This window comes from Tyto alba, unplaced genomic scaffold (genome assembly GCF_018691265.1).
Source record: "Tyto alba isolate M040663 unplaced genomic scaffold, T.alba_DEE_v4.0 Super-Scaffold_46, whole genome shotgun sequence".
NCBI classification, from domain to species: domain Eukaryota; kingdom Metazoa; phylum Chordata; class Aves; order Strigiformes; family Tytonidae; genus Tyto; species Tyto alba.
Genome location: NW_024881322.1, coordinates 18,486,410 through 18,510,297, shown reverse-complemented (window position 1 = coordinate 18,510,297; position 23,888 = coordinate 18,486,410). Strand labels below are relative to the sequence as shown.

Genomic DNA, 23,888 nt, shown 5'->3' with positions numbered 1-23,888 from the left:
CTGGAGTCCTAACATATGTTTCATTAAGTGATACCATTAAAAACACAACAAACAAACAAAAACCCAAAGCAAAAACCAAATCCAAGCCAAGCATGTCTAAACTTCTTTTATGGTGGGTTTTTTTTTTTTTTTGGTTTTGGTTTTCGTGGGGTTTTTTGTTTCTTTTTTTTTTTTTTTTTTTCTCCCACAGCACTTGCTATTGGCACCTTCAGATGTGGCAGGCTGGGGAATTTTCATCAAAGATCCTGTACAGAAGAACGAATTCATATCTGAATACTGTGGTGAGGTAAGGATGGAGAACACTGGTTATGCATGAGCTTAATTGGTGAAGTTGTGTGGTGGCTGAGGGCCAAGAGATTGTCTAACTTGGTATCATGTTTAGACAGTGAAGTGACTGACTAAGTGTTCAGTTACTGCTGCCTGGGGCTCCAAACCCAGGAGCTAGGTGGTTGAAATACCACCAAAAATTTGAAATAGGTTCTTGTGAGAATGAGAGGCTAGAATGTCATTTTAATCTTAGATGTAATTTCAATTCAGACGTGCCTGGAATTTTGTGCAAAATCATTTAGTACAGTACTAAAATTCAGTAGGTGCTTTCACTAAATTATATTCTATAGTAATAAAACCCTGCATCAGGTATGCAGTCTTGATTTTGAGATGAGAAGCAATTCTTGCTTTCCTTTTGCTCTGAAAGAACTTACTTATGCTAAGTGCAAATCATGGCTGTTTGATAAGCACAGAATGCTTGCTGAAAGCAGTACTTCATGTTTGGGAATGTTTTCAGTCCCAGAGAATAAAACCCCCACCTTTCTTTCAGAATGTCTGGGATTTTTTGACATTAAGCTGTTACGGTTACAAAAGGGAAGTGGTGGTCTCTTTTACAAGTGCTGTCTCTTTCAGATTATTTCTCAGGATGAGGCAGACAGAAGAGGAAAAGTATATGACAAATACATGTGCAGCTTTCTGTTTAACTTGAATAATGGTATGTATGTACTAGTCATAACCCTTGCAGCATAAATAAAATATGCTCACCATTTTGTTCAGCCCTCTTCTTTTGCAGGGAGTGGGTATCGAGGAATGTTTTTTTTTCTGCACATCTTTTACTAGCAACGTGTGGATTCCTCATATTGATAGCTAGTGTTCTGGTTGGTTGGGGGGGTGTTTTGTGTTTTGTTTTGGTTTTGTTTTTTTCCCTTTTTCCCCTAAATGCTAGTCAGTGAGATAGTTGCTACGCCAGTTATACACAAGCCAACAAGATAATTATTACACAAGCCGACTATGTAAGATGAGTAGAATTTCATGCAGTAAAATTACATGCAAGCAGTAAGTGGCCTAAAGAAATTAAAAGGCCTGCTAGGTATTGTCTGAAATAATTTTACTGTGGCTTAAATTAGCAGTAAGTTACGATGGTAATTTTGTGTTGAGGAGGGAAAAAAGCCACACACAGATATGTGGCCTGTGGCTACTGCCACTTGTAGAGGAAAATACAGACTGCACTGTGTCCAGAAAGTATTTGAAAGGAGGAAAAACTGCTTCATGTCAGTGTTGACTTAGCATATTTACGAAGCTTGTCCATGTAGAATAAAGGTAGAGAAGCTTTTCAGATGAGAAGCTGAGGTAGTGCTGCTGTGGCAGGAGATAAATAGCACAGTGTGGGGCAGCTGGACTATTTTGTGTCTTGCAGAACAATAAAGCTATTGTAGGATGATGTGCCAGCTCTTCATCGTGGGAAGCTGAGCAGCTATCTTTTCCAGCTGCTAAAATACCAGCATGTTAGGTATCAAACACCAAAATTAATTTGTAGGTGACCTGTCCATCATTTGTGGGTTTTGTTGTTGTTTTTCCCCCCTTAGATTTTGTGGTGGATGCAACACGCAAGGGCAACAAAATTAGATTTGCAAACCATTCAGTAAATCCCAACTGCTATGCAAAAGGTAAGTTTTAAATTTACTTGCTTTTAGTGGTGTATTAAATGTTGTGTGATGTTTATTTAAAATACATATTTTGTCAGTATTTGTGTTAACATAAGTTTAAATTTCTTTTAAACAGTTATGATGGTTAACGGTGATCACAGAATAGGAATATTTGCTAAAAGAGCCATTCAGACTGGTGAAGAGCTCTTCTTTGACTACAGGTTGGTAGATGGATTTTGTAGTTTCTTCCTGTCACAGACCAGACGAGCTTTCAGTATTTCTGCCCAGCTTGCAGTGAATCACTGCGCCTGCCTCCTCACCACCTCAGGCCCGAGCAGCTGAGCAGCAGCTCCCGTGTTTCTTTTTAAGCCAGGTACCATCGTAAGACTGACTTGAGCAAAGCAGCTGGTTAAGAGCCTTGCAGACTCAGAACAGCAGCTTGTCTAGAGAAAAGTTTGGTGACAAATGGGGACAGACCTGCACACCTTTTCCAGGCAGACCCTGCGTATTACACTTCATCTGGTGGGGTGCCCTAGGTACCAGTAGGGGGTTGTCTCTCCCATCAATTCAGAAATGGGCAAGAATTATTCTTGTGTTATTACAGAGAAGTGCTTGCTAAGACTGTGCTCATGCTTTCCTCTGAAATCATCTCACTTGAAGAAAACTAAGCTGTCCGGTGACGATACCGTGTAAGTCAGCTCTGAGAAATGCACCTGCTTTTGTCTGGATAAAATGAACTTTAGCACTGTGAGATTCAAGGCATAAAATTCCACACTTCTTGTGTTTTGTTTTCTCTTGGTCAAACTCCTCGAAAGGCAGTTTCTTGTGTGGTCAGCACTGTTCTGCATCTGCAAATTCGCACAAGGAATAAAGGCCCCAGCTGGTGAGGAAGCTATAGGAAATCTAAGTATGAGAGTATTCCAGGCTGTGGTGCTGTGCTGTTATATCAAAACAATGAAGCTGAAAGGTTCAGTGTTACTAGGTTTTAATTTTTTTATTTTAATTTCAGATATAGCCAAGCTGATGCCCTTAAGTATGTGGGCATTGAAAGAGAAATGGAAATCCCTTGACACCAGCTACCTCTTCTTTTAAACAAACAGCTGCCTTATCTTCAGGAATTTCTAGTACTGTGGGCAATTTTAGAGAAATAAAAATGATGCAATTTGAAATTCTGTATTTGCAAAGTACTGTAACAGTAATTTATAGTAACAAATTAAAAAACCCCAACTTTTTATTGCCTTCTCACCAGCTGCAAAGTGTTTTGTACCTATGAACTTTTGCAATAATGTGGTGTGGTACATTTTTCAACCTTGAATAAAGGATACTTGAACTTCTTCATTTTTAGTAGAACCGAGTTGGAATTTTGTGTCAGCCAGTTGAGGAAGCAATGTGAACACTTTCAACTTGCGCGAAGGCAGCTGTGTACTTTGTCTGCTGTTATTTCAGGCCACATTTAAGATTAATGTGAAGACGTAAACAGCATAGGTGACATCAGTCAAGCTGACTGGGACTTCAGCCTCTAGCCCCTCAGTAAAAGGTCTTTCAGTTTTCACGTACCCTTGGCCTGAAGGTGATGGCTGCAGCTTAGAAACTCCTACGCTTGCTCTTACAGCTAACCTCTTGGTTTTAAAAGTATTTCTCTACTTTTGTTAAGTCTCATCAGTCCTTAAACCTAACAAGGGCTCTGTCCGTTAGCAGCAGCTGCATTTGAGGAGGGGGAGGAAAGGGTGTCCCTGCCCCCCCCAGAAAACCCAGGCTAGTTGTGATGTCTGGGACAAGCCCTATTTCTAAGACACAGCTGTGGTGACAAGGTTGGTGTCTACCTGCCCATTAGCTTAATGGCAACCCAGCTGCCTAAGCAGGTGCCAGGAATCTCCCCACTCAGTACGGTGATACCGCTGCTGAGGACAACACCTGCATCTTTTGATCAGGGAAGCAGCAGTGGGATTCCAGTAAACTGGAACCTGCAACCGCAGCTTCAATGCAACAACAAAGTAAATACTGAATGCAACAGTACTAACACATACATTTCTCTTCTGCATCTCTTGTTTAACTGTAAGCAATCACAGGTTTGCTTATTGGTACAGTTACCATCTCTTACTACAAGTTTTTTATATATATGTTTTTATCCAAAACTGTTTAGACTGCTGTTCACTGTCTGTTTGGGTCTTGTACAGGGCTACCACATGTTTATTTCCGATTTGCCAGCTGAGTGTGAACTCTGCAGCTTTCTGCTGGGAAGAACACAATGCTCCAGTGAAAACAGCTCAGGGGGGGAGAGCAGGCGCAGGGACACACTATTGCAAAACTGATGTCAAGAAATCCTGTCAGTGATGCCCCTTCTGCAGTGAGGAGGCTCCAGCTCCCTGGCCCTGTTCAGCAAGTGCTAAAGCAGCAGTGCCTGCCTCCACGCTCGAGTAAGGCAGCCAGCTGGTGGTAGCCTGAGTAGGAACTAAGAATTCATACCCTTCATCTTACTAACGAGGAAAAAAAAAAAAGTCCAAAAATCAAAACTTATTTTCTCCCTGCTTGGGTACAGCATGGCTCTTGCCTGAAGCTGGATTGACAGCAGATGGGTTTTAAAAATAGAGCTCTGCACTAGACAGCACACAAAGTATACAAAGCAAGGCCGTGTTAACCAGTGCTGGAGGGCGGCTGGGCTGGGACAGCATGTTTGTTAGTTATTTCTGGCCTTCCCCCTCTGACCATCGTTCAGCCTGCTTCTGTCACCCTGCCACGGGTACATCCGGCTCCAAAAATCTACAAGCACCAAACTTTCTGCAAGAAGGGTTCACAAAAACAAAACATGAAAGAGCATCATAAAAAAAAAAAAAAAAAAGCCCCCAAAGCATTGCAAGCTCCATTCTTCTAAATTTCAGAAAAGCAATTTGAAAACTGAATAGCAAGGTGGTTCTGTTACCTATGCTGGCAGTCTTTAGTGCGATTAAAGTTCTTTCAGAATAGGAATAGAAAGCATGTAAAATCTCAAGTGGGGATGAGACTTCCATTTTCCAAACCAGTTTGGATCACATCTAATATTCTTCCTTCCTTTTTTAAATAAAAAAAAAAAAAACAAACCCACCCAGACACATTTGTAGGTCACAGCTCAATTGTAACAACGAAAAATTAGTTTCCCTCAGAGAATCAGTATCAACACAAAACCTATCTCCCCTTTTTTTCATGCCAGAACAAGTCACAGATTCTAAGGGGAAGAGGGTTTGGCTGCAGAAGTTAGTTCGGTTCTTTTCACCATCAAGACTAGAAAATATAAATTACTAAAACTGAGACCCGTGAGGATGGTAGAACTGTGCTTGTAACATGGAAAGCTAATACTCATTTTATATGTATATAACGAACACAAAACGTTACAAGAAGAATGCAATAAGGCCTAATCAATCAATATAGGTGTAGTAACACTCAAAAATATTTTTTTTCCCATCACAGGTTGCAGTTAAGGGGAATTATTCTTTAGGAACACAATTTTCTCTTCTAGTCAAATAATTTGACAGCCTAAACCTTATTTATTCAGGGTAGCATTTAGGCAACTGTCATGCACTTACAGCACACTGAACAGTATTAAAAACAGCTCCAACTTCAAGCGACCGACTATTGCCACATATTTTTGAAGTATTTTTAATTCTGCGTACCTGTGAAAGCATCACAACTTTTCAAGGTGCAGCCGTTTCCTCTTAAAGAGGTAGCATGCACATTTGATGAGAGATGACAATTAATTTCTTCAGAGAACAAAATCTGCTAAATCATCAGGGAACAGGAGAAAAAGAAAATGAGTTTCTATAGCTTTCATAACCATTATACCTTTTATTTACATTTAGAAAGATAAGTCATGAAACTTAAAACAATAAAACCAAATGCAACTTGTACAGAAATCTTTTAATTTTTTTTTTTTTATTTATCACACATTAAAAAATGAAACACACTATACAAATGGTTTTTCATAGCAGATTACACATGGGTCCATTCAGACTCGCTCTCAAAGTGCTGCCAACATTTATAAGTGCTGCCTGTGATGGCAGCTGTTTATCATATAGCCAATGTATTGATTTAAATGCAGTAGCATGCAACCCTTAAAGGAGAAGGGTTCGATTCCTTTCTGTTCTTAAATTAGGTTAAATGGCATTGGTGTCCATATTTACATACTTGAAATGTATCAATCCTGAGCAGTTCTGATGTAAATCTGAGACTGGCTGATGGGAGTCCTGATCTCAGTTATTAAAAAGGGAGGTCCAAATGGCAGCAGGGTGGCTGCTATGAAGTTCGGTTGCTTTCATTCTTTCCATCACATACCTATCTGCCGAGTGTCACACAGTCAAATAATTGCTAATAAAAATATTAAGCCAAGTAACTGTAGGTGTCCTTCTCACCATCCACGCGTTCCAAGTACTCCTTCTCAATCAGAATGTCGATGCATTTCTGGGGGAGAAACAAACATCAGCGGTGGGGCACTGGCAGAGGAGCCTCCTCGGTGGTCCCTACAAACTTTGATTTTGGCCACTGAGTTTCGGGCTAAGTAGAACATGGGAGTAGGCAAAGGGCACAGACCACGGCAATTTGCTCTCCCGTTCCTGACCGCATCCACCCAGAGGACCTCGCTAAATCCACCAAACTGAATTCTGCTCGCTTGGTGCCATTCCAGGGCAGTGACTGGGAGGTCAACTGACCAGCAGTATGCTGAGCAACTGCATAGTAAGACGCCAGTTAAAGAGCTGAGCTGAGATGCAGAGTGCTTACTGTAATGTTACTAAAGATAACAGCCCCAGCTGCCTATTTCCCGTCTCGACCGGGGGCATCTCCTGTGGCACTGCCTCTCTCAGCGGCTCTCGCTGCCTGTTTTTCGCCCCACCTAGCTATCGTCCCCTTGGCTGTGGATGTAGGAGCCGTTGGTGGGACCAAACAAACTGATGATGAAACCGTAATTAAATACGATGCCCCCCTCCCCAATATCTTTATTCTAGAAGAGATCAGGAAACTGTTCTCTTGAGCCAGCCCACAAGAGGCGGTGCTCCCACAGCTGGGAGAGCAGGAATGAGATGTAAACATGGAGCAGGGGCTGCTGTAAACTGGCACTGATGTGGGAAGAGGCAATCAAGCTACTATTTTACCCCTGCCAGCAATATGAAACATGCCTATTACCATAGGAGAAATACATTATTTCTGCTTAAAATATTTCCTCCTTGTAACTCCAAAAATTTGTCCTTACCCATCACATCCTCTTAGCTCCCTCTTTAATTCAGAAACATGTATTTTGTCTACATATATCCTCCTCACCTCCTGCAATACAGGTTCAGAGATGTGGTTCTTGCATACCTTAATCACTGGAACTCGTGGCTTGAACCTTGAGGACAGCTGTGTTAGCACTTCTCCAAGCAGTTGCTGGTGTTTTAGAACCTTCCTCATTTTCATGATTCTCACAATAGCAGCCTGCACAGCAAAGCCAGAAAGGTGTGCTTAGGAGCAAACTACTTGTCCTTCTGGATAAAGCCATTTTACTTCCCTAGCAGACCCCATCTGCTAGCACAGAACCATCATCAGAGCAAACCTGAGCACCCGATGGGGAGAAGCATGCCTACGGAATGTCAGCTACTCATGCAGACTTAAAAAACTCAGATTCTACATAGCATACAGTCATCAGAAGTGGTTTTGACCATGAATTTTAAGAACTTCTCTGCTTATGGCCAGTCATGACAATAGTGCCAACTGGTACTAAGGGCAACATGAAGCTACTTCTATAACAGAAAGCTGTCTTCATACATTTAACCTTACTGTGACAGGCTCTTAGTAGTACATTTGGATTTCCTCCTTCTGCCCCTTTGCTTCTCAAGTGGATCCCAAATGAACTGATAGAAAAACACTAGGTGTTACTAGTTTTCACCCAGGACACGAGGTACGGTGAGTGTGTGCATCCTTGGAACCCAAACTCTCATCAACATGATGGTAGAACAAACGTGAAGAACTGTGTCCTGTCACGCCTTTCTAAATTTTCTATTACAGACTCCAATCGCCTTTATAAGAGCACTGTAAATACATTTTTAGCTCCACCAGAGGAAGCTTCATTAAAGGATGACAAAGCTGTAATTCTAAGTTCATAGCATGGCAGCATTCTGCAATGCAAGTCACCTGAATCAGTAGTTTTCTATCTTCCTCTATATTTTTGTGTGTAGTTTCTTGCTCCTGCTTCTGTTCAGTCTTCATTGGCACATTGATGTTTACTCTCAATTTTTTGCTGTAAAGAAAAACAGAATAAAACAGTTAGCCTGTTTAAAAACCAACCAAACAAAAAAACCCAAAACCCAACTCCAAAATAAAAGCCACACTACCACGATTACTTTACAACAAAAGGAGACTTTGGCACTTCCAAAAGTTTTAGACAATCTTACTGAAGTTTTAAAAAATTAACCAAAAAAACCACAACCAACCAAAAAAAAAAGAATACGTTTTTGGTGGTTGTTCATGAATTTCATGACTTCTTGAACCCAACCCAGTGATCTGTTAGGTCAAACTAGTGCTATACAACTACACTGTACTCGAAACATTTCTATGTTTAGTAAGAAGCTTCCAGTCAGCGAACAGGACAAGGGAAGTCAGTGGAAAGAGAATCAGCTTTCTGATTTACAGCCTGGATTCTGACCATAACGTGAAGAAATCCTTTGGTTTGGTGAAACTGAATGCTGACTCTCGCTCTCCCTGGCGCCCCTGGTTGTGCCGGGAGGAGCCCACGGCCAGAGGTGCGGCTCTGCAGCCAGCTGTGCTCTGCAGCCAGCTGTGCTCTGCAGCCAGCTGTGCTCTGCAGCCAGCTGTGCGGCACCACAGCCCCAGGCCGTGCTGGGGGCGGGGGGGGCACCTGCCATTTGCTTGGCAGAGTCTTGTGCATCGTAAACTGGGAACCACTGGGCTGCTGCCATCATTGCACTGACCATGAATTCTCAGGCCTTTTCATTACTGGTCAAGGAGGGAAGAAAGCAGATAAAAAGTGAGGTACAAGGAAAGGTTTTAAAATGTTTCTTTCTCTTAAGATCTTATCTTCAGGAAGTACTGAGTTCCACACTGAATTTATGTGTGTTTACGTCTCTGCTCTGGTAAGCACGATAAAGGGTCGCCAGGGTACTGTGAACAACTTAAAATATACAAACAGTGAAAGTGACACTGGTTAAAGTAGGTAATAAAAACTACTGAAAATCACGTTTATTAAGTTTTCAAATCACTGTACGCTCTGAAGTTCTAAACTGAGCCTGCTGATCTTCTCATGTTATCTCTACTGGATGAATATTTAAGACTTTGACCTTTGCTTGTCACTGTTCACTACTGTAACCTTAGAAATTATAATGTATTTTGCTGAGTGCATGCAAGTCACGCACCTTGGTAAAAACCAGCATAGTTTCTTATCAGAAATAAATTAGACAAGAATCACGGAACAAAAAGTACATATAAAAATATGTCCAGGCCTTGACAGACAAGTCCAAGTTGGACATCTGAAATCTTACACCCCTACCAACCACCCCTCTCCTTTAAAGCTGGTACATAACGTATCTCTGCTTGAATTGGCACTTGAACATTGGAGCTTTCATCCCGGGTCTCTTAGTTTTTACCCAATTTTGTAAGCATAGAAAATGGATGCTACCCATTATACACAAGTGATGTATGCTCAAGTTTTTCCTTACTTTTTATAACCAAGATACAGTTTTATTAAGGTATCTGGTTTTAACTCCACCTCATCAACATTGGCATTTTCATCTTCCAATACCTGCAAGAAAAATTAAACAAATGAATATTCATTGATACATTTTGAATGTTAAGCAGGTCATAAAAAAGCAAGGATACTTACAAGCAATTTTGATTTCAACAGTATCTGTAGAACTTGTGCCAAGATATCCTACAAAATTACAGAAAATATTATCAGTGCACACAGACACCACCTTTCTTAAACTTAAAATATTTTAACAAGAAAAGACATATTTAGACTAAGAACTAGTGAGTGCAGAACACTAAAAAATTAGTATTAAAAAAAAAAAAAGCAGTAAAAATGTAGTTCACAGAAATAAAATGTAATAAGGCCCTTTTTGGGTGTTAGGACACTTTGTGGTTGGTCAACATCAAATTCTTTAGAAAGTAATTCCAAACAACAGCTCTTTCCAGTTGCTGTTTTAGGAGCTATTCTGCAAGCAGATTTATAAGTATAAGAAATAATTTTTCCCAAACCACGTAAATACAGATACCATGGCAAGCGTAAACCTCAGAAAGCAAGCACTCTGCTTTCTGATTAATGTATTTGCCTTTTCCTGCTTACACCAGGGGTCTGTTCTGGTTACTGTTGCTGGCCCGTGACCCAGGTGGCGACACTACTGTCTGTGTTCTGCGTGGGCTCACAGAGCTGCTACTGTACCACAGTGGAAATCATCGGTGTTTCAGGCAGATAATTTTCAGCTGTAGAAGAGTTTTATTTTGGTCCAACCATAATTTGGGCCAAATACTTGTTTTACCTAAATTTCAATCTCTCTCTCTGCAAACAAGCATCTATAATAAATGGCGAGCCCGTAAGACTTCTGTCTTTGCTGTAAACCATCAGCAGCAGTAACTTTCTAGATACACGTTTCTAAAATGAAAGATCTTACTGCCTAGGAATTGTCTAACTTTCCAGAAGTCCCAACAGACTCGATTCAAACCTACTAGCAAAGGACAGAGCTGCCAAATAAACTGTGGGCCATAAAGTCTACTCGGAAAGAAAAGGAGGGAACCTTTTCCACAAGAAAGAGTGAACCAGTGAAACTGCAGATTTTACTATGTTCGTGTATGCAAGCCTTGAGATGTAAAGAAAAACAGATGCACAGATCAGTCATTCAGGGAAAATGCTGAATTTCCTAGAATGTTGTCTTTTAATAATAAAAATGTATGTAGTGAAACACTGAAAACTTACTACCAGAGCCCAGAAGGAAGCCAGACAACTCACTCCCATCATGGACAGGAGTATATAACACTAACACTCATCAGAAGATTAGGCAGTTATGATTACAGGAAAGTAAGCTGACCAAGAACAGAGCACATTGGGCTCCTTCAGGACAGAAACGAACTCTGGCTTCGAGCATGTCTAATCCCATTTTCTTATGATAGCAGGAAGAGCCCTGAAGACCAAAAGACTTGTTTACATGAGAGTGGTAAAATGTGCGAAGTCACTACCATTTTTATTTGAGTACTGTCTGTCAGCTGCTGCACGGTATAGGCATCTTCTGTGTTGTACTGCAGTAAAATCGCCATCTGGAATGTGGATGCCTAACAAATCCGAAAAAAAAAAAAAAAAAAAAAAAGAGAGAGAATGAAGGGGAGAGGGTGGAAATCAGGAAATGAGAATGGGCAAACATACTTTCTGATTTTGAATAGACTGAAATTCACCAGTTAAACACATATACTGGAATAAGTGGACAACAGAGAATAGCCAGCTAGTGCTAATCATTACACAATACAGAAAAATCTGATGTTTGTTACTTACACAGCGAGAACTCTACGTTCCAGCATTATCTAAACATAAACCTGAAGATTATGATCATTTAACTAGCTGCAGACACTTTATCAAATCTTCTGTTATGGTGTCAAAGCCTTATCTTTCAACTTGCTAATATAATTTTAAATTATTTTCTTTTGTCACTCCCTGACTCCTACCTGTTCAGTCTTCATTAAAACCAACACAGACTAGTGAATTCATCCTCACAACCCTCCCAACTCCAGCAGAATAATGAAACCAGATTGATAAACAAGGCAGCTCTCAGTGGCTTATTCATGTCTATCACCACAGGGTTAACATATGTTAACATATGACAAGTTCAAAGTCTGAGATTATCTTGTTTCTTCTCACTCTTGTGAACTCCCCTCCTCTGTCTACTTTAAGAGAGAAAGCAGACAGAAAAGCATGAAAAGCATGAGATCTTACACAAAGAGGTCTCAGAACCCAGTTCAACAACTGCTTAAACCACAAGTAATGTATTCCCTTTTCTAAGTCAATTTTCTTTTAAACATAGATCTTAAATATCAGTACAGTAACTAAACATACGATAAAGGTTCTATTAATCATAACACCAACAACCATCTGGGGAGGGCTAACATCTATGTTCACTTCAGTAGTACACAGATCTGCAGCCATCAGGTCTTGCATCTGTGCTTTGCTTTATTTAAAGACTGGTATTTTTCACTGGAATAAAGCTAATGAATACATGTGAGCATCGTAGCAGCTAAACGTGTATGTGTGTGTATAAATATGAACGCACACCTCCTCACCACCAACTAAGGAATGATTTAAAATACCTAATTGTAATACCTCACTACATACTGTTAATTAAAATTTTGACATACAAATCAAATACACTTCAATTCATGGTATTACCTATTAAAATTAGTTTGTGTGCAGGCACAGGTATTCACATGAACTTCACTGCTTCAACATCTACACACTTTACCATTTTAAATACATTTATCTGCAGAATTGTCTTTTAAAGTAACGAAAAGCAATGATCTCTACATGACAAGTAAAGAGGCTAAGCAGGTCACCCAGAGCACATAAGAGCAGCGGAGCAGAGCCTGAACGCATGTTTCTGAAATGATCAGCTGCACCCAGTCCTCTGCACCACCAAGTGTTTCAGCTGGCAGGATGCTATCCTTACCTGTAACGTGTATCTATTTTTGAAACAGTTGGTAACCAATTCCCCTTTGGACAGCTGATACAACCACGTTAATTTCCTTCCACTATGGCGACTGGCATAAAATGCAGTAAATCTCTGATAGCTCCGTTCTAACTGTATAAAAACAACAACAATAGATAAATAAAGAATACTGTTTACCTTCATGTACCATTATTAGAACATGCTCTGAAACCAACAAAGGAGAATCGAATCAGATCCCCCTTGACTGCCAGGTTGTCTGAATGACAAATGGAAATCCAGAGTATTCAAATTCTTCAGACTGGATAAAAATTTCCCGTTGTTACGAGTTTCCCTCTTAAAGTGTCATTAACAATCCAAAACTAACCAAGCATTTCAGTTCCATTCTTCCTTTTATGATACATTAAGCAAAGCTAGAAAGGTGATTTCTTTTAAGCACCTTCATCCTCCAGGTAACAGCAGTTAAACTTATTTCTCATGTTAAGTGTTCACGTCTTGTCTATTCTGGATAAGCACTCAACAGAAAACTAATGGTTACAATAGCTAAAGATTTTACCAGACAAAGCTGAAGCAACAGCAAGAAAAATTTTCTTGAATGAAAGTATACACAGAAAAATACACTAATGAAGATTTGCTTTAGTTACTGTGGAATGTTTTGAAGAAAGATTCACTAACCAAGGTCTTTCCACATGAGAAAGCAGTTACGTATTTCACACAGTTCCCTTCCACTACCTTACTACTCACTTATCTTGTTCCAAATATCCTCCAGCCAAATCAGCAAACACCAGGGACACTTCCAGTCCTCTCTGACACACACCACCACAGGAGGAGACACCAGCCTTGTAAACCAAATTTCCCGCGCGCCCCTTGCACGTGCCGAGGGCACGCCTGGCTCACCTCGGATGGCAGAGCAAACGTGCAGGACTGCTGGAATGGCCACGACCCAGAACTCAGCACCTGGATGCTGAAATCCACTGGAAGAGAGGTGAAGAGGCTGAGCTGTGTTACCCTCCTTGCTCCCACCCCCCCTTCAGACATGCAGTCCCACTTCTAATGCTAACAAGAAATGGTTCTGCCTTTTGCTCAAACTAACGTGGTGAAAAGTCATTAAGCTATATCTCTTTTTTTTTTTTTTTTTTTATTTAGAACATAAACAAAAGGAAGTCATGTAAGAAGTCGCTGCAGTTGGAGAGCTTTAAAGTTACTGTGACAGTCACTCAATTTCCTCTCATTTCTAGAGGTTATTACCCTGTTTCTATCCCCACAATGGACTTCTCTTTTAACATGCAAGTGTAAAAACTGTACGTGTTCATTTTTATGTAAAACCAAAACTCATCATAGTACACAACTGCAAGAATAAACATTTAACATTTATACTTGTAAGGCGTTTTGGGCAAGTCGGTAAGAATAATACAAAAACTAAGTGAAATTGAAGCCTGATAACACACAACTCTAAATGTACTCCAACAAATAATTAACAATTCCTTAAAGGATTTGTTTCAATGTGCTTCGATGAAAAAAATATTTCTTTGTAAAAAAGTGATAGGGCTGTCTAACAACCTAAAACACAACATCCTTTCTTAATGCTTTTACACAAGTATGAACTTAAGCCATGTTGTGCTCAAAATCAACTGTTTAAAGAAAAGCATCTTTCCATTCAAAAAAACAAAAAAACCACAAAACCCAAAAACCAAACAAGCCACCAGAGACAGGATTCAACTTAATTTAGTTACATACCTAAACATGAGCTGCAAAATCAGGAGGAGGCTACCCATAACAGAAGATATAAAGCGCTATTAGGAGACAAAGTACAGACCTAAAGGACTAATTTAAAAATCCTAGCTGTCTTGGTCAAAATAATACTAACTCTAACTTCTGCGAGGGCATGATGTCTAAACCAAATATTTCCTTCACATAGTTTGCTCTGTAGAAATAAGAGGAAGCTAAATTACTCAACAGTAACTTAGGCAAATGTGTTACTTACAATCTAATGGTTCTGAATTGGTCAGGTGCTTTTTAAACTGCTCATTCAAGTCCTTGCTTACACCAATATCTTGGAACATCCGCTGCAGCTTGGAGGTATACTCAAAACCACAAGCTTGCTGTATTTTAAAAGCACAGATATGTCAGCAAGACACATTTTTGAATGAGAAGAACAGAGTATCAGAGCCTATTTTCTTAAGATGTACAAAGTTCAATATTTCCCTTACTTAGAGGACTGATCTCAACTAGACATGCACTTTAACTGTCATCAAAAACTGAAGAAAATTTTGTTTAAAAATGAAGCAAAACATATAATGAAACAGACCCCTAAAAGAGTATTAGATCATATTTTGCTTGACCCTGAATGAACAAGGGTTAATGAAATTAAGCAAACTTTCAGCAGTCATTCCCTTGGATAATTATATCCATGCCATTCATCTGAATAAGAATAATTAAGCTTAACTCCATCTTTACTACAGCTGACAGACATGCACTACGAGCTCCTAGGAGGTAAAAAAAACAACCAAGCAACAACAACAAAAACCCAAGAACAAAAAAACCCCACAACCCCGACAACCGAGGTTATGTACAATAGAAAAATACACAAAATAATGAAATGAAAGGACATACAGCAATGCTTCCCAAGGCAGCCTGAGGACCTGCAAGACGGTAGGGCATGGCACAGTCATGGAATACTCACTTTTAGCTTAGAGATCATGCTTGCCTCAGCATCATCACTAGCACTGTTCTGATGTACAAGTCTCTTTGCCAGCATTTTAGCATAGAATTTTTGAAATACATCTTTATCCTCAATGTACTTGAAGACAACCATCTGGAAAAGCAATGATAATTTTTAAGAAAAAAAAAGTATTTATGCATTTGTTTTGAAAAAAGCTATAACAGTAGCTACTTCATTTGCACTTATTAAGGCCAGGGTTTTTTTATTTGTTTTGTTTTGTTTTTTTTTTTTTTTTTGAGGGGAGAAGGAGATGGTGGTGCATGTTTATTTTAAATGTGGATACTATTTTAAACACATTAACTGTATATTCCACATGTACAGCCTTACATATAAATAACTATGTGCGTATATGTAATTACATAAAAATAAGTATATTGTAGAAACTATATATATATGTGCATATAAAAATGAAGTAAAAGCATAAATTCCATTTAGCCACTTTAAATCTGCTGTAAAGGGCTTTTTTTTTTTTTTTTTTTTTTTTTACACAGAAAAAAATACAACCAACAAGCCACACAGAGACGAAGATTATTACTGAAAAGCTGAAACACTTAGTAATGAAATCAAACCTAAAAAATAAAATGTTTTCTCTCATCTGATTTGTATGACAATTGAGTATTACTAATTTGTCAAAGCTTACACAGAAAAGAGTTTTATTTATAGACATCTTACCACTTGATTGAGTGTATCTTCCAATTCTGCTTCTTCTGGATTCTTCGAGCTGCAATTAAAGAAGTGTATTCTTAATGAATCCCAAAACTGCTGAATTAAAACAACATATGGATATATATGGAAATTTCATAAATAAAAGAACACAGATTGAGTAGTTCTGGAATCAAAGACTCTTTAGAGAGGAAACTGTAATGAAATGAACAGTTCTCTTCACTACTCCACATGTAAGCAATTCTGAAGTGTGCAAGTGTAAAACAATAGGTTGAAGTCCTGGACCATGAATTGCTCTGGACTTTCTGGCAGCCTGATGTTTCTCAGGATTTATGGGCTTAAACATGCATCTCTCTCTCCCTGCTTTTTTTCTGCTGCTAAATGTTATCTTAATTTCTTATCTTAGATAGTACAGTGAAAAGAAACCAGCTCATAGAGCTGGGTCTTGACTGGGTGAGAGCTCAGGTGGCCTCACATTGTTTTCCTCGATATCATGCTTGTCCATCAGGCATACCCCAAATCTACCCTGCAGAAAGCTAGTATTTATAAAGGGAAAAATAAATCCTTTGCTGAAGGAAGAAGGGGATGGAAGGGAAAAGTGAGCAAGTTCTTCTGGTTTTGGATCGTTTGGTGGTGGTTTTTTTTTCCTTCCCCAAAGCAGCTAGAAAAGTTGCCAGTGACAAAACTGACATCAATCCAGTATGAACTGAACTGATACCAAGTCAGTGTATGATCTGCTGAATCATTTGAATCCAAATACCTTCATTAAATTATGAACCACAGGAGGTTAGAAAGCAGTTTTTGTCCTCAATTTCTGCCCAGATAGAAGAAGATACAGAGAAAGGCAAGAGTTTTAATAGAGAAAGGGAATGTCTGCCTCTTCTTTACAACATTTAACAGAACACAAATTTTGGGGACACCATCCCCTCCCCAAAACACCTTGTTTTATTGAAAAACTAAAACTTAGTTTCCTATAAGGAAAGAAAGGTCTTAGGTATTTTATTATTTCCCCCCTTCTTTAAAAAAGAAAAGTAAACTCCATATATACTTTAGGAAAAGCCCTATAGTAATTTTCATATTCAGAATTTTGTATAATTAATTCTTCTTGAAATGTAAAGTTCTGTTTCTAGAGACACAATATAAGACTTCATATGCTAAAACCTTTTAAAACAAAAGCCAACCTAAAATAATAATTTGTCTTTGAAGACGTACCTTTTCTTTAGTAAAGAGTCACAGTATCGTGCCAGTAGCTCTGGGGATTTACTGGATGATTGAGCCATTTTTGTTACTGCATTATTATTTATAAATCGACCACAAGCCTATAAATCACAAAAGATAGTGAAATTTTGGGAGACAAAACACTGAATAGGAAAAAAAATGTTCACTGTATGACACTACACATACTTACTTTGTCTAGTGCAGCCACAAAGCCAGCATCATTGTTGAATGCAGACATGACTAAAGCATTGTATTTCTTATGGACATCCAACACTGTCTGTACATACATTTTTGGATCCTGCAAAATAAAGAGAGATTGTTTTTTGAAACCTGTTAACTTTCTGCTTTCTGCCTCCTCCAAAAAGGAGCTACTCACTGGCCTAAGTAAATTTTTATGGGGAAAGACTACAAAGTATTAGAAATCTTTTAAAGGTACAATAGTATCCAGACTAGTTAGGTCCTATGTCCAGGACTGACTTACATTAGCATAAGCTTTCATTTACAGTAACCAGAGTGCAGAATGTACTACATTATATAGTACAAAAGGAGACAAAACTGCTTACTCAGCTATTGCAAGCATTCCCAAGGACATTTTCAAAGGCATAATCTTAATTTGAATCAGATCTGAGAGCTGGATAATAATAAAATGGCCGTTGCTATTGAAGAAACCCTCAAAATAAAGCTCTGTAGAAAGAATGTAACAGGTGTATCCCCACTATGTACAACTTAGTACAGAGACCTCAGACATTGTTGAAAGTTCTTGAAAATTTCCCATTCAATACCTCGTGGCAGCCAAATGCCCAAGAAACATCAAGCTTATGGCACTCACAGACTGGGTCCTATATGCAATTCCTGATCTCTGCATCTCAATAAAGATGGAGTGGAGTCTGAGTAGGAACAGTGAAGGGCAACTAAAATGCCAGGCAGACAGGGCAGCTACTACACAACAGACAGAAAAGGCTAGAAGTCTTCAATCTGGAGATGAGAAGTTTGAAATGGCTCATGACCAAGATTGACAAAATCAGGAGGATGACTGAAAAGCACACTAAAAGCCACATTTTATAACTATTGGACACTTGATAAAAGTGATAAGAAACAAGTTTAACACAGATAAAATAAAGAACATCTTTACATATAAGGTAGCAGACGTCTGGAACTTGCTGCCACAGGAGGTTGTTGGAAGCAGATAATATCAGCAGGTTCAAGAACAGATTACACAAACTCATGGACAACAGGTCCATAAATAAAAACTAAAAGGACTGGGCATGGAGGTACTCCTGTAACATTCCTACCATTAAGAGCTCTGGACGCTGGTAACAAATGGAAAAAGATGGGCAGGGGTTGTATCAGATCCTGAAAAACATTTCCTGCTGCCACTAGAGACAGACGTAGACTATGTAGACCACTGATCTAATGCCATGCTTAAAATAAAGAACTGAGATTATTGAGAAACTCCCAGACAAAAAAATTCAAGTGGACTTGAAGGACATTCAGAAAGGCATCTACTGATTACAAGGACTCCAGAAAAATCAACCCAGAAGGCATAAAAAGCAGTAATCTGACTAAAGAGCAGTCTTGTTAATACAGTTAATGGAGTCTAGAGCACAGCTCATTCTGCAGTAAAAATCTAAAATAGGTCAGATGAGTCAAGCTGGTATGACTATTTCTCTCCACTAACTACAGAAAAACTGAGAAACAATTGCTCAGCTGATTATCTGTTCACTCAGGTTCAATCCTACCTAAGTGCGATAGAGGGCTAGCAAGGCAATGATGAATAGTGACACAGTGGTGGGAGGGATATTGGGATAAGAGGCAAGATGGTTCCCAAGGGAGACAGCCAGAAACAGTGTTATGAAAGTGAAGAACAAATGTGTGGAAAAAGAAAAGGAATGAATGAGAAAGATGAAGAAGCCAGAAAAAGTGTCATGCTCAGGAAGAGTTTTGTTAACGGTTGGAGTCAAAAGAATTAATGCATACAAATCTCAGGCTTCCTCTCTCTCAAAGATGAACTAATTCCTGGAGAAAGAGCTTTCATTTTTCCAGGAAATTCTTCAAGGCCTAAGTACAAAGAAACTCAAGAGTGATGATCACTAGGGAGTATGTGTCAACCATGGAGCACATCTGACTTCAAACTTTAAGGTGACATCTACAAATGAAGCTGAAGATTCCTGAACTTCCTTCATGATTCATGTAAGATCAACACTGCTAAAAATCTATGCACTTAAAAATACAGAAGTGAACAGACACTACACTCATGTAAAACATTTTAATCTGTGCTAAAAAATAAAGTTTTTACTGTTCTCCATGCAGCCATTACAGATTACTGTTTTAATGATTACTAGTGTGAAGCTATTTCAAGAATATTTGAGGCCAACAACAGGTTAAAATGAACTCTGTCAAAAATCAAAGCTAAATCCCATTTTAAATAAAATTTATCAGAATCTATATTCTATCCTAATCTTGCTTTGTGCAAAGTTTCATTCTATTTTTTTTGTTTGTTAGTTTGCTTTCCTAAAAAATGTCATATTATCTATGGATAAAAAGGCTAGCAAAGGGTTTAAGCAACTTCATATTGCTGAGATTCAACACTAATCAATAAATAATTAAGTATGAAATTACAATTATGGGATAAAATCAAGAAAACCAATTATATGGCTAAATGACCAGTGTTGCAAAAGACCTGACCTGCTCCTTATATTGTGACCAACCATTTTAGTTATCTCTTCCTCTTTTCCATTTCTCATGCTTTTCCAAATAGAATAAAGCCATTCACCAAAAAATTAAAACCAACAGAAACTTTCTTCACACAGTCCTGTCCAAGTCAGAAGTCTAGAATACAGTCCACTGGAGATAATGCTTCGTGAAACAGTGGACTTTCAGGTGTATTTGTAAGTGTAGGATGCTGTATTTGCATAGCCAGCTTTCCAAGCAGCATGACATCTGACAAAGTGCAAAAACTCAGAAGGAACATCTCCCACCCTACTCCCACCAAAAAACAACCCACAACACAGAGCCCAAAGGGCAGTAACAGTGATGTGACTATTGTTCTAAACCTACTGTCAACATTTGAGAATTGCCTAATCCTCACAAATTAAATCAGTGAGAGGAAAACATCAGCAAACTGGAAATTACATCAGGAAGCATCCACCCTCCTCTAATGTAAAACCTGGCAGCAATCACACACAGGCTTATTTTGATGAGATACTTGCATTTAGAGCAGCTTCTCCACATTTCTCAATGGCAGCTAGACCCTGATTATGAATGTGAGTTTCCAGAAGTTTTTTCAGCTCTCCAAGGCCATCCTGGATTCGAGATACAAGGTTATACATGCGTCCCAAGTCTGAAAAAAAAACAAAACAAAACAACCAAAAAACACAAAACCAAGAAAGCCAACATCTCCCATTTGTATTATGCTGTGACTCCAAATTCTCATTTACAAGTTGCCAATAGGAGTTAAACAGCCATCATCAACAAAAACGTATGTGCAATTGCTCCTTTAAAAAGCCAGAAAAAACTACAGCAAAAAATTATATAGTGTAGCAAAACTTTGTGCTAACCTGGAAAGCTAAGACTAGTTAAAGAGAAAATAACCTCTTAAATATTAAGATATTTTACCTTCACAATAATACATAAATCTCAAAAGGAAAAAATAATTACTTCAATTATAGAAATATATTTACTTCTGATTTCTAGTTTTCATAAACTTAAATAGGTGCAGCGATTTACAAATAGAGTTAAAACCTTCTTATTTAGATGAAGTTTTGAAATGTTACCACAAATTAGGACTGTCATTAGCTTCATATGAAAATCTCACCAGTTTTCAGCCAAGACCTTCCAAAATCAATTAGTAATTTTGGAAAATCTAGTACTGAAGAGGGTTTTGTTTTTATTGTTAATTTTCAACAGAGGAGATGCTTTGTACTGAGTGCAGAACTATTAAGAAAAAAAAAAAAAAAAAGGCAAAGCAAACTTTAATATGGCCATAAACCAGGTACACAAAGCCACTAGTTGCCCTTGTAATCTTGTCCTCACTTGAACAGGCACTCGAGTGGAACAGTAAATAACCAAATTAGTTACTGTAAACTAAAAGGGTATTTCACCTTGTTGAATCCATCTTAAGGTTGTCAGCTGCATCTAGTTCTTCTAAAGTGTAAGGACTTCTCTAAGGGTTTATGAGCAATTTATTACCACTTGGGGATTATCAGATTAAATTAAAACAGAGCCATAAAGCAGCTGTATCACTACCTGTGAAATACAACACACAGAACTTGATGGCTTTAACACTGAGGCAATGACACCTCTATTCAGACCCCTTTCAATATAATGCTTTCCATTTCTTTGAACTTCAGCAAGCTTAAACTTCTGGATTTGAAAAGCAAATATTTTTTCTCTCTGAAAACCATATTTGCATCCGGATGTTAAACTTTTATAACAACGCAAGACTGATGGTTTTCTGCCTACAAAATTTTAGAAAAAAGGCAGAAAAATAATGCCATGCAGAGATATAAGAAGCTGCTGATAGAACTACCCACAAATAAGGGTTCACAGGTTGGTCTTTCAGGATGTCTGTATTTGGTGAAATATGGAAGAGATGCTACAAAGCCTCAAGGAAGACTGACACAGTAACTCCACCGAAATCAATACAGCCTGCTTCCAATCGACATGATTATTTCCCATAGGTATCATACTGATGTGAATAGGTAACACATGACAATGTGCCCCACAACCTTTATAACTAGTTGCGCAGTTTAATTACAAAGTTACAGAACACCAACAGGAATGGCCTGTAATACAATATGCTTAACATACTTCACATGGGAGGAGCTCAAAACCAGGGTACTTTCAAGAGCAAAGCACTAAAGATTTTAATCGAGAGCAAGATTTTATTGTAAGTTTAGGATAGTCTACAATAGGCTATTTCAGTACATTACAAATTTGAGCGTGAACTAATTATAGTGACTGAAGAATGAATTCTCAAAGAATCTTGCAAAATAAATGTTTCTAATCTTGAGATTTCATCAAACTTTAAAAGGGCCAGGGAACTACTGTAATCTGCACAAGTGAAGCCTGATAAGAAAAAAAGAAAGTGGTTTGAACAAGAAGAGACATATCAGGCATTTTAAAATGCCTAATTAATCTTAGAAATAACTCAAGTGAAAGTAAAATCAAAGACATATAGCAAGATGGTGCCCAAGACACAAAGTGGTGCTTTTCATTTTTTACCCTGTCAAACTTACGGAATTGCATTTCTGTGGTAAGTAACTGTATTAAAGGCTCACATAGGCCACAAGCCTGATAAAGTAAAGGGAAAAAAGAGCCTTGGAAAGCCTCCTGAGTCCAGAAACATGTTCTTATTTGTGCTATTACTATTGTCAGAAGACATTTGTAGTCATTTTACTAGTCAACACCCACCTGTATCAAAATCTCTCCCAATTACAGAGTAAATACATTTGTTTACAAACATAAACATCTGACTTAAATACTAGTACAGAACTTCTTCTGTTTCCATGCTGAATTGCCTTTTTCTATTTTGAAGCATCTCTTAGTTATCAACAAGTTGCTCTTTTAAGGTTGATATATCAAGAGTCAGAGTAATAGTTGCAATTCACAACTCTCAAAAAACCAGTATCGTTAATAGTAACTTAATCATGTTATCTCAAATTCTGTCACTTCATTTAAAACAGTATTTCAGCTACAGAGCCTTACCTGGACTTCCTATATAGATTTAATTAATCCCCCAACTGGAAAAATCAGAAACACCATTTGTCTTTATCTGCACAATGCACAGGAACTATTTGGCCCTAGTTTTGACTGTTATTTTGTGTTAAGCATTAACACCTGAAGAAACTCAAAAAACCCAATACAACTGACAATTCCTCAATGATACCCAGCCTCTTTGATAATCTTATTTTAGAAGAACCGCTGAAGAAGTCCTTATTCTGTGTGTTCTCCATCAAGGTATACAGTTCAGCTATTAGTGGCACTTAAGACTCATTTTCACAGGTAAAATTATCTCATCAATTAATAATTTCCCTCCTTCCCTTGTCCTCTGTACGTTTGCATATTTTATATGTTTTAGAAGCTCCTTATCTGCTTCTATTCCTCTTTTAACATTTCCTATATATACATCTAGACAACTTGGATTTTAAAATTCTCACTGCTGGCTCAGAAAGATCCGTGGCTGGTAAGACTACTGGTCTGTTTTTCATCTCACACCTCTCCCATGCAAGCTTCAGCTCCTGCTAGAAGAATGGCTCAAGCGGTCTTGAAGCTCTTCCAGCCACCTTAAGAGAAATCTAAGGTAGTTCTGTTTTACTTTAATATTTGGGATTGGAATAGGCTTCTTGAGGCAATACTCAGCCATCCCGATTTAATCAAAACCTGCTTGTCAATCAGTTTAGTGTATGTCTTCTCTCTTAATCTAATTCCTGAATAAATCATGTTTAGCTTTCACCAGAATTTGCATTATTCTCACATCATCAGGGAGGAACTCTAAGCTTAAAACCAATGTTTGAATCTCCTTACCTTCATTTTTGTCAGCATCCAACAAATTCTGAAACTCTGTATGAAATATCTCCAGGTGTTTTTCAATAAGTACTTGCTCACATTTTCGTGCTAACTCATCTTGTGTGCTCTCATGGAGATATACCTGAACTCTACGCTGTTCCTCAAGAAGGCGAGCTTCAGCCTAGGGAACAGAATGATAGACAT

The 23,888-nt window shown here is 38.4% G+C and overlaps 2 protein-coding genes across 7 annotated transcripts in view; one reads left to right on the top strand and one right to left on the bottom strand.

Annotated features, from left to right (window-relative positions):
* The window catches only part of EZH2 (enhancer of zeste 2 polycomb repressive complex 2 subunit), a 29,612-nt gene extending 26,361 nt beyond the window's left edge, over positions 1–3,251 (top strand). For all 5 annotated transcript variants that reach the window (XM_042806483.1, XM_042806481.1, XM_042806484.1 and 2 more), the window contains exons 16-20: positions 191–286; positions 901–982; positions 1,854–1,934; positions 2,050–2,134; positions 2,923–3,251. In XM_042806483.1, the coding sequence (XP_042662417.1) occupies positions 191–286; positions 901–982; positions 1,854–1,934; positions 2,050–2,134; positions 2,923–2,983 (405 nt within the window). In that variant the 3' untranslated portion in view covers positions 2,984–3,251. The remainder of the gene's footprint in view (positions 1–190; positions 287–900; positions 983–1,853; positions 1,935–2,049; positions 2,135–2,922) is intronic.
* A 2,549-nt stretch (positions 3,252–5,800) lies between these two features.
* The window catches only part of CUL1 (cullin 1), a 53,207-nt gene continuing 35,119 nt past the window's right edge, over positions 5,801–23,888 (bottom strand). For both annotated transcript variants that reach the window (XM_042806421.1, XM_033012003.2), the window contains exons 8-22: positions 23,703–23,865; positions 20,387–20,517; positions 17,368–17,475; positions 17,172–17,278; positions 15,969–16,017; positions 15,258–15,389; positions 14,559–14,676; positions 13,472–13,548; positions 12,578–12,709; positions 11,103–11,195; positions 9,754–9,801; positions 9,590–9,672; positions 8,049–8,154; positions 7,239–7,352; positions 5,801–6,344 (exon numbers count right to left, since the gene is read on the bottom strand). In XM_042806421.1, coding sequence (XP_042662355.1) covers positions 6,264–6,344; positions 7,239–7,352; positions 8,049–8,154; positions 9,590–9,672; positions 9,754–9,801; positions 11,103–11,195; positions 12,578–12,709; positions 13,472–13,548; positions 14,559–14,676; positions 15,258–15,389; positions 15,969–16,017; positions 17,172–17,278; positions 17,368–17,475; positions 20,387–20,517; positions 23,703–23,865 — 1,542 coding nt within the window. In that variant the 3' untranslated portion in view covers positions 5,801–6,263. The remainder of the gene's footprint in view (positions 6,345–7,238; positions 7,353–8,048; positions 8,155–9,589; positions 9,673–9,753; positions 9,802–11,102; positions 11,196–12,577; positions 12,710–13,471; positions 13,549–14,558; positions 14,677–15,257; positions 15,390–15,968; positions 16,018–17,171; positions 17,279–17,367; positions 17,476–20,386; positions 20,518–23,702; positions 23,866–23,888) is intronic.